At 42.2% G+C, this 15,356-nt stretch overlaps 1 protein-coding gene across 1 annotated transcript in view; it reads right to left on the bottom strand.

The window, feature by feature from the left end:
* Window positions 1-15,356, bottom strand: part of GALNT12 (polypeptide N-acetylgalactosaminyltransferase 12) — an 84,151-nt gene that overhangs the window by 37,794 nt on the left and 31,001 nt on the right. The window contains exon 5 of the mRNA XM_077809184.1: window positions 13,709-13,826. Coding sequence (XP_077665310.1) covers window positions 13,709-13,826 — 118 coding nt within the window. The remainder of the gene's footprint in view (window positions 1-13,708; window positions 13,827-15,356) is intronic.

Here is a 15,356-nt window from a genome sequence, read left to right as displayed (position 1 = left end):
ACAAGTACTCCTTTTCTTTTTTATAAAGGTTTCTGAAGTTAGTCAGAGGGGAGGACAGGAAAGTTCTGTCAGTGCACTGGAACAAGTTAAGGCTTTCAATAACGGTTAACCTGGACTATCTGTAGATGCCTTTTGCAAAATATATTTCAGTGAGCCAATTTATTGTTTTGTTTTAGTTATTATGCAAGCAGGTAGCCCTCTTTGAATGAAGAGCAGGAGGAAGCTATTAGGATATGCTCAAAGGTGAGGTAGGGTTGTCCTGTGAGCTCCGTTATATCAGATATATTTTTAATCCACTGTTATAAGCGGTATAAGGGGACATAGCGGTTGGGAAGTAGCAGGGAAGCAATGAAAATATTTGTTCATTTGGATGAGAATATGGTTCTGGTAGGCACTAGAGAGAAGAGCAGGCCCATTTTTACTCAGTTGACCTGTATTCAGCAGTAGCAGGAGCTAGTCCAGGAATATGAACTAGAGCACAGCAATCTCTTGGGGATTAAGGAAGTCTCTTTTGCTCTATCAAAGAGAAATCAGACACTGAAAGACCCACCCAGCCCCTCCCAGCATTGCTGATACCCTAAAGGTCCCTTTCAGTCAGGCTTCCCCAGCAGTACTAACTTAGCAGAAAAAGATAACTGCTTTGTCAGCACCAGACTGTGAAGTAGAACAACTGGAGCCTGATAACTGGGGAACAGGATGCAATTGTTCAAAAAGCACTTGCTACCCATTTGTAATTATTTAACTTCTGTGCATCCATCATCTGAGAAAACAATTCACAAGAATGATTTAGTCTTTCATTCATTCTGGAATTACAAATACAATTTAGTGAAAAGAAACATTACTCATGCAGTTCTAGAAGGAGAATTAGGGATAGCGTGTCCTCAGGTTTTAATTCTATTTGTTTTTGTTCTTCATTTTCCACAGGGTTAATAGAGTAATAGAGAAGGCATGGCTGGTGTTCTTTTAAGCATAACTGGGAAGGTTCTAAGGCTCAGTATATGTCAACTGGTGAGTAAAAGGGAGAAAGATGCCTAAAAATTTGCACTGTAAAGGCACACCATATCAGGGCTTGTCTGCACAGCCCCATGGTGCGGGCTATGGGGGTGTGAGTTCCAGCGCATAGTAAAGAGTTGTTTTGTAACTGTCCTGTGTAGACCTGCCCTAGCACAAACTAAAGGGTTAGTCAGCATTAACATAGTCCAGTTTAGTGCACACTGCAACTCACACCCCTGTAGTCGGCAGCATGTGGCTGTGCACACAAGCCATTAGGCTCGCTCATGTATTGAGAGCTTTAAAACTATATTTAAAGGTGGCAAATGCCAGTAACTACATTTCAGGAAGCTTATACTCTAATAAATTTGTTAGTCTCTAAGATGCCACAAGTACTCCTGTTCTTTATTTCAGGAAGTGGGGCTTTCAGTTTTGGAAAGCTCAGTATAAGAATATCCAATGGGGGATATTATGTGGAAAAACATCTTCCTGTTATAAGTTGTCTTCCGAACTACCTTACCAGGAACACTGAATTTTATTTAGGAAGTTTTAACAGGTTTACAAATCATCATTATGTAAACAATAGAGACAAAATTATAATCATTACAACACTGAGCTTTCGTTTAGAGAAACGTTCTACATTAATACAAGCTGTCAGATCTCTCTATTTAACCAGGGGTTACCATATTCCAGAGTGAGTCTGTTTATACTACACAGGACATATTGTTTCTGGTGATTTTATCAAACTGGGTGAAACTTCTGATTACACATATTTATCAAACCAGGCTTTCCCATCAAAAAATAATATTAAAAATATTGGATAGGTGTGATAGGTATCTCTTTTTTTTTTTTGCAGGACAATGTACTTTCTCTTACTATTGAACAAATAGCCAAATATCTAAGTATTTATTTGTTCTCTGTCTATTTTTCTGGATACGTAACTGGTGAATTAATTTTCGGTAACAATAAACTCCCATCTTTTTGAACTATTTCTCTAGTTTTGCTCTATTTTCCTTTTTCCTATATGTTGTTTTCCCTAAAGTTGGAAAAGACCTTCCCTTATGCCACTCTCACAGACCCATATCACTACTGAAAAATGACAAATATTTTAGCAAAAATACTAGCCAGTCAACTGGAGTCCGTTGCCTCCATTTATATAAACCCAGATCAAATTGCATTCATTAAGGACAGACAAATGTTGGACAATATTTGGAGAGTACTTGGAATCAGCCATAATTCCAGATTAAAAAAAAAACATATTTAATTTTTTATCACTTGACGCAAAGAAAGCTTTTGCACTGAAAATTCTCATCAAATTTGCTGTCCAATTTCACTCCAAAGTCTTTTGGCTTAACTGTTTAAGTTTCATCTTCTCCCCCATGGAGTAAATATTTTGAAATATTATTCTCTGTATGTTATTACTTTTACGGTACTCTCTATGTCCAATATTGTTTTTAATCAGAGTCTGTTTGACATTTTTTCAACAAGTATATTTATATTAGAAATTAGGTTTCAGAGTAGCAGCCGTGTTAGTCTCTAAGGTGCCACAATTCCTCCTTTTCTTTTTATTAGAAACTTAAACATTCTTGTTCCACTATTTCACTAAGGAAAGTAGTATTTGTTATCATTTGTGTTTTGACCAAACTTTTTAATAGACAGGCACCTGGGTACTGTGGGGTACATGTTTAACTGTGATAAGTTGACAACAAATGAAACAAAGTGGCCTCTAAAGGCTCAGTCCTGCAACTGCCTACATCTATGTATTAATGTGTACCACTAAAATATTATACAATAAGATTACAAGCAATGGACCCAATGGATTCTACTGAATCAAACAAAGTACATAGGAGAGTGGAACTTCCTTCTGTCCTTCTCTGAGGAAGTCCCATTCCATTGGATCCTAAATGCCATCCCCCACTCCTCAAAAGACGGCAAAGTCTCTCCTCAAAATCACTGAGAAAAGTATTCCATCATAACAGCTTTTAAAATGACAGAAATCCCCTCTACAGTTGTAATTTTAAATGTCCCTAAAAAGAAACCCTAAAGTTACTAAGTAGTACCATTCAATTCTATCTTCTTCATTAAGGCATAATTGTACAAAATCGGTCACCCTTTTAAAGAGATTACACTTACATTACACTGCCAGATTTTTATTTCTTTAATACTGAAGACATATTTTGATCTCTATATAAACTGAGATACAAAATGAACAACTGTAAAAACTAAGTAAAGAATTCAGCATAAAAAACCCCCAGATACTAAATGGTAAATGTGGTATTAATGGGTAGAACTGGAGAAAGTTCTCCTTTCCCACCAAACCACATCCATCCAGCAGAACATAAGAGTACTTAATACATAATGTATAGCTAATGTAGAGCTGTGCGCATTGATTTTTTGGTTTGTAGGCACTTTCAAAACATTTTAAAAGACATATTTTGGTTAAACAAAATGCTACATTTGACTTGAACTGTAATTTTTGATTTTTATGATTTTTTAAATAAAAAGGAAGGAAATTATTAAAAAAACAAAAAGTCATTTTGAATAAAAAAAAATCAGATCAAAACAAACCACTTCAACTTTCAAGAATTTTGTTTGCTTTTTCCTTTGACATGTACAATTCAGTGAAACTGACATGAATTTGAAAAATATTTTGGTATTGCCAAATGTGCATTTTTTGCCAAAAAAAGTTTCAGCTGAAAAATTTCACTATAATATGGTATGTATGTGTCTGTCTGTCTGTTCTAGTTCTGGTTAGCACAAGGCTTTCAGTTAGAAAGCACTGGAATTTTCCACTAAAAACACTAGAATGACAGACGTTTTTCCTTCACTTTGACCATATGTAAAAAAATCATCTATACAGTAAACATTTTTCATTAAAAATGGATTTTTATATTATGAGGGAAACTATCAAATATATTAAACAAAGGAGAGGGGAAAATCACTTTCTGGCTAATCTGTTTGTTGTTGTCTCTTCTCCCATTTTTCATTAGTGGATTAAGGGATAGGCAATGTTATGATGCCACCTATTGGGAAGCAGAGAGGCAAAGCATTCTGAAACTTTGTCCTGGATGATATACGCCTCATCTAGACTCTTCCCTCCAGTGGGAGAAACAAGACAAGCAGTACACTAGATAAATAATAAAACAAGCTCACAGTGGCATACCACACAGCAAGATGGAAGGTGGAATTCAGGAGAGGAGAAAATGAGACTATGATAAAATTACCTATAAGTAATTTTACCTTCTCAAATCTCTCTCTTTTCTCCCATCCTTTGACAGTGCATTAAGGGACAGAAAGTGAATATAGCAAGTACTAAACACCAGGAGGTGAGTTTACTTTTTAGTGCCACTAGCAAGACTTGTTGCCAAAGGAGGCTTTCAGAGAGCGGAGAGGTCCAGTTGATAATGACATGTAAAAGGAGTAAGGAGATAACAGGTCACTTGTCTTACACACCTTGAAAACTTATGCCTCAGTGCTCACTGATTATGAAGTGGAGATTCCTCTAGCCAAATGGCATCTGTCAAGCTCTGCACAAGACTTATCAACACGATCTGCCAGCAGATCAAGGTACGTTGCCAGCAGATCAAGGGACGTGATCATTCCCCTCTATTCAACATTGGTGAGGCCTCATCTGGAGTACTGTGTCCAGTTTTGGGCCCTGAATTACAAGAAGGATGTGGAAAAATTGGAAAGAGTCCAATGGAGAGCAACAAAAATTATTAGGGGGCTGGAGCACATGACTTATGAGGAGAGGCTGAGGTAACTGGGATTGTTTAGTCTGCAGAAGAGAAGAATGAGGGGGGGGATTTGATAGCTGCTTTCAACTATCTGAAAGTGGGTTTCAAAGTGGATGGATCCAGACTGTTCTCAGTGGTACCAGATGACAGAACAAGGAGCAATGGTCTCAAGTTGCAGTGGGGGAGGTTTAGGTTGGATGTTAGGAAAAACTTTTTCATCAGAAGGGTGGTAAAGCACTGGAATGGGTTACCTAGGGAGGTGCTGGAATCATTTTCCTTTAGAATTTTTTAAGGTCAGGCTTGACAAAGCCCTGTCTGGGATGATTTAGTTGTGGATTGGTCCTGCTTTGAGGAGGGGGTTGGACTAGATGACCTCCTGAGGTCCCTTTCAACCCTGATATTCTATGATTCTACGCTCACAATGCAGCTTCGGTCCCGTCTAGCAATGTTGTCTTTAGCTGGACCCTTGTCCTTGGTGCAACTCCCAAAACCAAAGAAATACTTTCTTAAGTTTAGAAAATTAAAGCACGAGAAAAGAGACAGACAGACAGACATGTTCTCAAGTCTTAACATCCAACACAGGCAGATTTTCTTGACCTAGGAGGTATATTCGGTTTGGACCAAGATGAGAAGAACAATGGGTTTGTTCAGGTGGAAATCACTTTTCACCATGGGCATGAATTCTAGAGAACGCTGAAAAAACTCTTTCCAAAACCAGTTGGAGATACGGAGGAGAGATGATGGGCACTCAATTCACTCACTCATCTGGCTGAAGGTACTGCAATAAGGACAGCCTTCTGAAAGGAAAGAAATCAAAGGAATCTTCCCTAAGGCTTGACTGGGGTCCCCCATCAGAATGTGCAAAATGAGGGTCAAGTCCTACGGGTGAATCACTTGATGAAAATCTTAACTGTTCTTTGAGTTCCTTTTTGAATCCCAACAGAAAGAAGTCCATGACATTCTGCCATGAGCAAGACAGAGGAGTAATGCTTAGGGTGCCACATCAAGCCACAAATATCTTCCATATACAAAAGTACAAAAGGCAGAGAATTTTCTGCTGCTCATCAGTCTGTCAACTCAGTAGAGAAACCTTCTTTAAGGAAATTGATCTGCTGAACTCACACACAGCCAGCCTGAAACAATGTAAAATACCAATCCCCAAGATGATCTTGGGACCAGCTATGGGAGGACTCATTTCTAGATTTTCAGGCCTGAAAACCTAGGAGCAGCCACAGAAACAGCAAAATCAAAATTGCTTTATCTGCCTGATCTTCCTCAGCACCTTGAGCAGCAGGGAAAGCAGAGTAAAGCAGCATCCCTGTTCCCTGGCTCCAACTCCATGTGATGTATCACAAAAGAGGGCAGGGATCCAAGCTTGCAGCCCTGCTTCATGTCTTTACCTTTCTCTGCCTCTATAGAGCCATGAGTTCCAGAACTGGAGGTCTCCTTCTGCTCCCAATTCTGATAAATCCTTCTCTGAGGGGTATTTCTTCTGTCCCCAGCTGCCTTCTGTGCCCCACCCTGGGAGATCCCCCTTCTGCTTCTGTTCTTTCAGGTCCTGCAGGAATTTCTGCTGCTCTAGATTCAGCCTGTTGGAGACTGTGGTGGGCAGATTCCTGCACTCCAGTCAGGAAGATGTTAAAGACATTCTTTGGACACAATCAGCCTCAACCTGGTGCATCTGTGAGGCCTGTTGCACCTGGAGAGCAGTGGGTCCTTAAAAGGGAGGATCCAAGTCCAGTCCAGGGTGGCAATCTGAGATGAGCAGAGCTAGAACACAGGGCTCCCAGACTCCACAGAGCAGGGGCTGCTTATCAGGGAAGATGCTGAAGAGTAGAGGGACCATTTTTGTTTTGTTTTCCTTTTTAGGAACTTCAGGGTCCTTTGGACACATGGGATTAGGAGTCCAGGCCCCCTTCGCAGAGACTACTTATATTTTGCCTTGCAGGAAACCACAGGGTGAGCCTAGACCATTTTATGGGGTGCAGGGCTATTTTTGTTTGAACTGCTTTATGCCTCCCCAGAATAGGACGTCCTCCTTGAGACAAACAGCCAGAGGACCACACCTCAAACTCCAAACTGGCTCTACAGAGATACCAATATCCAGGAAAGGATATCTTGGGATGAGAGAGGAACCCAACCTCATTCAAAAGGGGCTCCCTCGAGGTACAACCTAGCAAAGGGCCCTCTGGTGTTTCCCTGCCTTCATGCAATTCTAACCATCCAGCTAGACAACTCTTGTATTCCCCATGTGAAAAATGCAATTTTTGCCTGCAGGTGACACCTTCCTCACTCCATCTTTATGCAGAGGAAGGAGTTGTGACATCAGACAATGGCTGGCCCTGACTGAGAAGGTGGGGTACTTGGCCTCAGGGTTTGGAAGATTGCCTTCCATCCTCTCCGTCCAATTTGAAACAAAGCCATCAGACTTCTGTCCTTTTCTTTTTAACCCCCTTCTTCATTTTTATCCTGTCTTCTTGGTCCCTGCACTACAGAATCAGGCAGGAGAGAGCAGTAGTGAAGATTACTTTTTTCCAAAGTTAGGAGGAAAAGCAAACTGTAGAAAGACACTCCAGGCTTCAGGAGACTAATGTAACTCTCTGCCTCCTTGCTTTAGTAGATGTCACCATAAAACTGTCTATTACATAAATCCATTGTCACAGGGTAAGAGGGGGAAAAAATGAGAAATTTTGTACTTGATCCTTTTTCTTTCTCTTAGCAGCATCTCTCTGAATTCATTACGAATGGGTAAATGCCCCCACCAGCTATGGAATTTGGAGGTGATCCAATATTGTTGCTACTGGATGCTTCAGGACTAAGCTCCACCCTCAAACTGGGCCAGGAGAAGAGTTCTTCCACAGTTGTAGAAACACTCCAGCCTTACCTTAGTGGTTTGGCAACTTGGTATAATGTATTAAATTAACCTTAACCCAATATATGTCTAAGCCTCCCTTTAGAGAAAATTTTCAATTTATATTCTGTTCATTTACCAGACTACCAGGTTGGGTTGAATTCGGAGAGAAGGTGCTGACAGACATAAAATAAACTTATCAGGTATGAAAATTCTCATTTGGCTGCACAGCTTCTCTCCTCGTTCATTACTCAGGGGATGTAGTGATCAGTAAATACCAGATGTAGGAGGGAAAGGATAAGCAGAGTTTAATCATTATTGTACAGTAACAGGCAGGAATGGAAGTTCTCCCCATATAAAGCAAGAGTAGTATAAACTAAGGAATTATGTGGGAACCAACCCAGTAACCCCTTCTTACCAAAGGATGCCTCTGCAGAGGAATGGAAACTTACTTTGCAAATCTTCCACAGAGGAGACTCAGACACTTTTCCCTCCGTGCCTAAAGGGACTGCAGTGAATTGTTTCCCAGATGCGTAGCATGCCAACTGGTGCAGAATTTTTACGTCTTGCCTGCAGCAACCTGGAGGCCATCGGCCTTGGCATTTTGGACAGAATGAGATGAACAGGGTGCAGTTGGCATATGTACTCCATATGCTTGAAATATATCTTTAGGCTCTAGTCCATTTATGCCATAACCTTCCAGGTGTTAGAACACAGTGATGGGAGAACTGTTTCCCAGGAATTGTGAAAAAGAGGAACTTACTTTGAAGAAAAAGATTTCTGGAGCTATAAGGATAACCCCTTCCTCAAGGCAGTGTGGTTCTTGTAGGGATGTGGGAACAAATTCTCAAACTTGCCTTTCAGAGGTAATGGGCACCAGAAAGACCAGCCACAAGCTTGTCTAATTTGTCACTATGATTAAACTTGGCATCTGATACCCAAATGGAAGATCTGATGTGCCTGGCTATAAAATGTCACTATAGCTGGTACTCATGTTTCTACAGTGCCTGGTTACAGGACGCACACCAACCCGCCTGGAAAAACACTAGTGTAGCTGAGATCACCAGAGCTTTGAGATTATTATAATACTTGTGTTACAATAAGCTATGAGAGGTTAGGGCCCCATTAGGATGGGTATTAAACAAACACAGCTGCAGCTGCTGCCCCCAAAGAGCTTTGTTTCCCCTCACACTAGAAATGTTATTTTGACCAGATCAAGGAGTGAAATATCCTGGTTGAGTTCTGTCTGGATGCCAAACTGTATGAGAGGTTAGCCACAGAATCATAGAAATATAAAGTTGGAAGGACCTCAAGAGGTTGTCAAGTCCAGCCCCCTGCCCTGAGGCAGGACCATGTAAACTTAGACCATCTCTAACAGGTATTTGCCCAATCTGTTCTTAAAAGCCTCCAGTAACGGGGATTCCATACCCCTGCCTTGGAAGCCTACTCCAGAATTTCCAAGGGAGAATGGAGGATCCATGCTGACCTACACTTCTCTTCTGATACCCAGGCTGTTAGCTCTAAGTGTTCACAGTCTGAATGAAGGAATCTCTGCTTCAAGAGCTCTTATGTTTTCCGCAGGTACAATGTGGAGTCCTTGACTCTCTAGCAAGTGCAAAGTTCCTTCCAGGCCTTTGGACTAGGAGGAGGACCACAACTCTCCCTTTTCCTCTTTTCGTATCCTTTATGTAAACTGTCTTGAAAAGCAGCCGATTCTTCTTTACCCAGGAATTATTTCCATTGGCATGGCATGTTTACTTTACATGTTTCAGAAAGGATATCAACACTCATGCCCAATCATAAGCCAATCTCAACCAGGAAGTAGGAGGAGACTTCCTCTGCAACTATCATAATTGCTCAATATATGGTTTCTTGCACCTTCTACTGATGCAGCTGGTACTAGTCACTGTCACAGACAGAACCTGATCCATATGTTTGTGGGTTTTTCTTCTTTTTGTTTTTAAAGATACACCCTGATAGAGGTGTTGAAATAAACTAAAAGGACATATACTGTGAGATTTTGGAAATTTGTTTTCCAAGTATGCTTGCTGCCACAGAGAATATGCAAAGGTCTAGAGTGAAAGTTGGGCTGGCTTTCAGCATGTTGTATGTACTTACCTTACCTCCCCACAAAGAGGCATTCAGCTGTGATCTGAGAATGACTCCTAATTTTACGTTGCATCAAGTGCATGATTCTATGTCCTCAGAAATAATTTTTGCAGGTGCATTTTGAGAAATCCCCTCAGGGGCCAAAGCGGATGCATGGCACTAGGAATCCCAACCATTGGAGATAATTGGCTACTGAGGATCCTCAGAAAATGTTTGATGTGATGAAATTTTGGATCTTTGCACATCTTTATCATTGTGGTAAAATTACAGCCAGAGCCATGTCTGTTTTGAGCCCTGGATGAGCAATTCTCTGCATTGTGATCAAAAGCTCCTCTGGATTTTGAAGAACTGGTGGCTATGAATCCTTTCCAGCAGCTGTTCATTTCAGAATGGGTCTTTTTCTCTGGACAGAGTACTGATTGGCATGTTGTCCATGCACGGGTATAGGTGCATAACATGCAGCCTGTGCCTTGCTGTGACTACAACCAGCCACTTAAAGCTCTAGGTTATGAGGGTGGCTCAGAAGGAAGAAACTTCCCGTACAGGAAATGTGAACGCTTGTACGCAAATGCTCTTTGTCTTTCCATAATGAGGATTTTGGTGGTTGGAAGACAGTTTTTCTAGGTTGCTTTGTAAGCTTCACTGCTCCAGATTTTTCTCTCTGTGAGGGTAATAGTCCCTTCTTGGATACCACTGGTGTTTGTAGCCAACAATAGATTGCCATGCTGGCTTCGACAGTGAGGGCTGAGGCCTCTTTGCAAGCCCAGCTACTAGTTTCTCTGATTTTCCCCCAATGGCTCCTCACCTGCAAGTTTGCACAAGATATCCATTTAGGATGAACAATGGCTATTTGTGGGTATAACATGGCTTCCTTGCAACCGCCAAGTTAGAACCATTGCTTGTCACAAATCACATCTTAACCAAGACAGAACCCAAGATGTCCCAATCCAAGCAAGGATCATTCCTTCAGACAATGAGTCACTTATTTGCCGCACAGTAGGCTTTCCTTACTAAATATATGAAAAACCTTTGGTTTGAAAGGCTATTGCTGAGGCTTTGAAATTGCTGTGCTGTGTGCCATCACTACTGTAGTCTATGAGGTGTTTTGGAAGAAAGTCCCCTTCAGATAGTGTGATTATGTCTTTCACTGGTACAGCTACTGCCGCACCTTTAGACTCCCAAAATGTATGAAATTTCTTTGTTTATGTACAAATGTGTTAGTTTAACATTTGGTTTAATCAGATGTCCCCATTTGGATCTTATGATGTCCTCAAAGGAGGCATCAATGGGAAACCATGTATCTAATAAAGCTTGAAAGGGAAAATGTTTTATTAGTATTAATGAGTTACTTGAAAGACACTGGTGTACTGTGCTGGAAAATTCCAGTAGGTGTTTGTTTTTTTGTGATGCATATGTGGTATTTCTTCTCCTGACTGTTTACAAGAGGACGGTAGTACAATGTTCACCCTGGCCTGGGGACCACATAACAGAGGAGGGTACTGATACACATACCTCAGTTGTGAAAATGTCCGTGGGAGCTGAAAGGCTGTCTGCCTGCTCCCCCAGGGTGGTTAGCACCCCGGTAAGTGCTGTAGGAGCAACCTAGTACCACTCAGGGCTTTCTTCAGTCAGTCAGGATCATCTGATCATGAGAAGGGAATTCTCACTTGCCTCCCTGTAATCCCATGAAGGTGCAGCTTTGTGGGGAGTGGAATTGGCAAGTGCCTCTGGTCTGGGCACAGACTGCCTGCTGCTCATAAGGCCTGTGTGCAGAGCCAGCCTTGAAGCAGGGGAGAGGTGGAGAAAGGGAGCCCCCTGTCCCTGGCAGAGCGAGGGCTGGCTGATGATCACAAGGCACAAATCCCATTCCACTGCTGCCTGACTCTTAGCCCATCCCCAGCAGAGTGAGGGTCCCTGGGCTGGGAGCCAGCCAGGCACAATTCCCAGTAGGCTGCAGCCTGAAGCAGGGCTGTACAGTGGGGACAGGCTTCTTCACATGCCCAGACATGCTGCAAGGGGGTGGGGAGCAGTGAGCATGGTACAGAGCCTTGTGAGACGGCATCTGTGTAAGAGAAAAGCCCCAGCAAACACACTCTCAGTGGGAGAAGGTAAAGAAGAAGGGGTTAAACTCCTGATTATCACTGCAACAATATTTATTATTGCCTTGCGAAGGACACATTTGCTTTTGCCTTTTGGGAATCTCCAGGGTTTGCAGCACTTACCCTGAGTGTCATGAAACTCCCCCAATTCGTAGTGGGAGGAAGGGGAGCTGGGTAGGAGCCCTGCTACTTTCCCCAAGGAGCGGAGGACCCTCTTCAGTATCTGGATCAGGGTTTTTCCACCTCCAGCCCAGCTCTTTTGTAGGACTTGCCCACTAAGCTGGCCAGATAGCTTTCTCTTTGTCCTTAGGTTCTTTTCCGAAAGCTCAGAAACCCCAAGTGGGCATTTGTGCTTTGAAGTCATGACTTCACAGAGCAGGGTGGGGACCTAGCATGCCAGTCTGACTCCGAGCCCCTGGCCCTGGGAACAGGCAGGGCATATTTCACCCCTGGCAGAGCCTGTAAGTGCTCCCTCACATTAGATTTAAGCCAGGTGTTTGCAGGACAGCTCAGCCATGCCTGAGTGGGGCCAGAGGAGGCTGGCAGGAGGGTGCTGCAGTGACACATCCAGGTGGTTGAAACCTAATCTAGGGGTGGAGAAAACCGAAGAGGAAGACTAAGTCACCACTGCACAAAAATGAATAAAAATAAAAAGGTTTTCAAAGAAAATAGGAGAAACTGCACCACCAACTTGTTCCATCACCAGAAGCAGAATATCTGGTGGCCTAAACTGAAGGGTGGAGCTTAGTTCTGGAGGCTCCAGCAACAATAATGGACCACCTCCAGATTCCACAGGCGGCGGGCATTAACCCATGAGTAATCAATTCTGAGACAAGCTGTGCAACAAAAAAGAGTGATTTACCACAGAGATATCAATATTGCCAGAAGTCTTTTCTGGTGATGAGCAAAAACAATAAAATCCCAAGTACCCAGTTCTGAAGCCCACACAAGCTGATAATGTGACCTTAAGTTGGACTACAAGTTAACAATGCACCTCTAGCAAGAGGAGGACCACACGGGCTAAAGCATGAACAGCCAGTGCTCACTTGGAAAACTGCAGCAGTACCAGTAATCACAGAAAAAGTAGAGGACAAGAAGCCCCTTTGCCATCAAAATGTGTTGGCCTGTATCTCCTCCCTCCTTCTGTACCAAGAACCCTTCCCACTCTAGCATAGCCACCTACCTTGATTATTCTCCGAATGCTATCCCTGGAGAGACTAGCCAGACCCACTCACCCGTGAGATGCTACTACTTCATGCATGGCAGTTCTCCCATCTCTGAACTGCACAACCATCATCCTGTTGCACAGTACACTGCTTTGTGGGTGCTCTTTAAGAGAGCCCTCTTGGTAGTGACCCCAATTTATTGCGATGGAGGTATGTAGATCATCCCTTTTCACCATCTTCGCAAGGGGTTTGCTGTTGATGCCCCCAGTCTATTCCTAAAGTCAAACTGGGGAAAGCTTTGAAGGAGCACGGTCTGGCCTCTGCTCTATCAATAGCTGCTGTATCTTTCTCTCCTCCCACCTTCCCTCTCACTCCAACCACTATAGAAGTTCCAGGTATGGGTCAATATAGCTATAAACTTCTCTCTTTCCTCCCATCCTCTCTCCTTACTTCACAGTCCACCAAAGGCAAATTTCAAAGATGGCCATCATCCCACTTCTCAAAATTTCACACTGACTTTCTGAATAAAAGTACATTTCTGCACATTTTGCTTCCAAAATGACCACTGTGGGGGTAAGTATAATTTCTGGAGCATAAGAATGATGTAAACAAACTCTTGGAAATCTCTGTGCAAATACTGCCACATTTACAGAGCTCTATGTTAAGCCTACCTCCCTGTGCAGAAGATGTAAAGAAGCAAGTGTAAGATAAAGCCAGTTTTTACCTTCCAACAAAACTGCTGATTGGTTCACTTACCCTAAATGAGAATTCAAGGTTTTCTCCTCCCCATACTTCCATTCCTGTGTCATAAGAGCCAAGATAGTCAAAATATTTCTTGCTGACAGCAAACAATCCACCAGCCATGGTTGGAGACCTATGCAAGAGAAAAATCATTCTGGATTGGGTGTGGGGAAGGAATCTACACATACATCTACTATTTTCTTAATTGTTCTCTAGTTACAAAGCAACAATAGACAACACATCAGGTAAGTATCCTAGTGATATAATACTTAAGCATTAAGAATGGACTTGCAAAAAAAATTCTGGGAAAGTAAATATAACATTAAGATAAAGCAAGGTATATTTTAGTGTCACCACAGGACACAGTTGCTTTGTAATGAATGAAAATACATGCCTCTTGCCTTCAACAAAATAAGGGCTTAATCTTGCTCCCACTTAATTCAATGACAAAACTCTCAGACTTCAATGGATTAAGCCCCTAAAGTGGGTATAACCCTTGAAAGGATATGCTCTCAAGTGTTTTTTTTTAAATTTGTTGACAGTGCCTAACTAATATAACTGGAGAGGCCAAAATGTGACATAAATAGCCATTTTGACAGATTCTGAGTCAAGAAGTCTGCCAAGGAAATCTAAGTCTGTTGTTTCCAGTGGAGCAATGCTATCTACATAGAATGTATATAATTTTGTCTATAAATTGTTTTCAGCTGTGGGAAGAGTTGGCCCTTTTAAAGCAGCAAATACATATATTGCTGTCAGGACTATATTCTTCTTGCACATAACAAATTTAATTAGGTTGTGATCACTACACCTAGGCTACTACTACATTTTTAGCGTAGTGATCAATTCACATTAATAAGTCAAAATGAGGTCGAACAGGCAACCCATTGCAGCAGCATGTTCTCTGCCCTGTAGCTGCATGCTGTTCCGGTGGAGCAAGGTGAGGCAGAAAAGACAGAAGAACCTCCACCAGCAGCCAACTCTCCTGCCTCACTCCAGCACTCGTCCCCCCACAAACAAAAGCCAGTTCCCCCACCCAACACTATTGCTCCCTCAGCTAACTATATACCCTTATCCAAGATCCATAATCCCCAGAGCCTTGTATTATCTCTTAGCAGCAGCCCCATAAGCCCAAACGTTTCCTACCCAGCACCCCAAAACTACCCATTTTTTACCACGATAAAAAATAATCCTACAAACTTTTGTGGCCAAAGGATCTTGTGACTTAGTGAGCTGTGGAATACGTATGTTTAAACTATTTTGGGGGGTTGTGAACCAAAATATGTTGAGAAGTACTGCACTACTGTCTTAGTTTCTCCGTCTTTAAAAAATAATGGTCTCATCTCTCAGAGGAGATAAATTCTTTAATGTTTGTGAGGCACTCAGATATTCTGGTGACAAGAGCCCTAAAAAGCCTAGGAAGAAATGAATAATTCTGTATTTGATGAAGGCTTTGGAGGATAGGTTGTAAATAAAGGCAGGGGCCACTAATTAAATGCTGAGGATACAAATACTGTTCCTGGAGCATACTATCCACTGCTGAACTGGAGACGCCTCCAAGGTGGAGGGCAGCAGCCACCCAGCAACACACAGGATGTTATACAACTGCAGGGATCAGTGGCCATTTAGTACAATCACCCTGGGCAAACCCTATCTCTTCCAAAAA

The sequence above is a fragment of the Eretmochelys imbricata genome, chromosome 2 (genome assembly GCF_965152235.1).
Source record: "Eretmochelys imbricata isolate rEreImb1 chromosome 2, rEreImb1.hap1, whole genome shotgun sequence".
NCBI classification, from domain to species: domain Eukaryota; kingdom Metazoa; phylum Chordata; order Testudines; family Cheloniidae; genus Eretmochelys; species Eretmochelys imbricata.
Note: the sequence above shows the minus strand (reverse complement) of the source record. Positions and strands in the feature narration are given on the sequence as shown.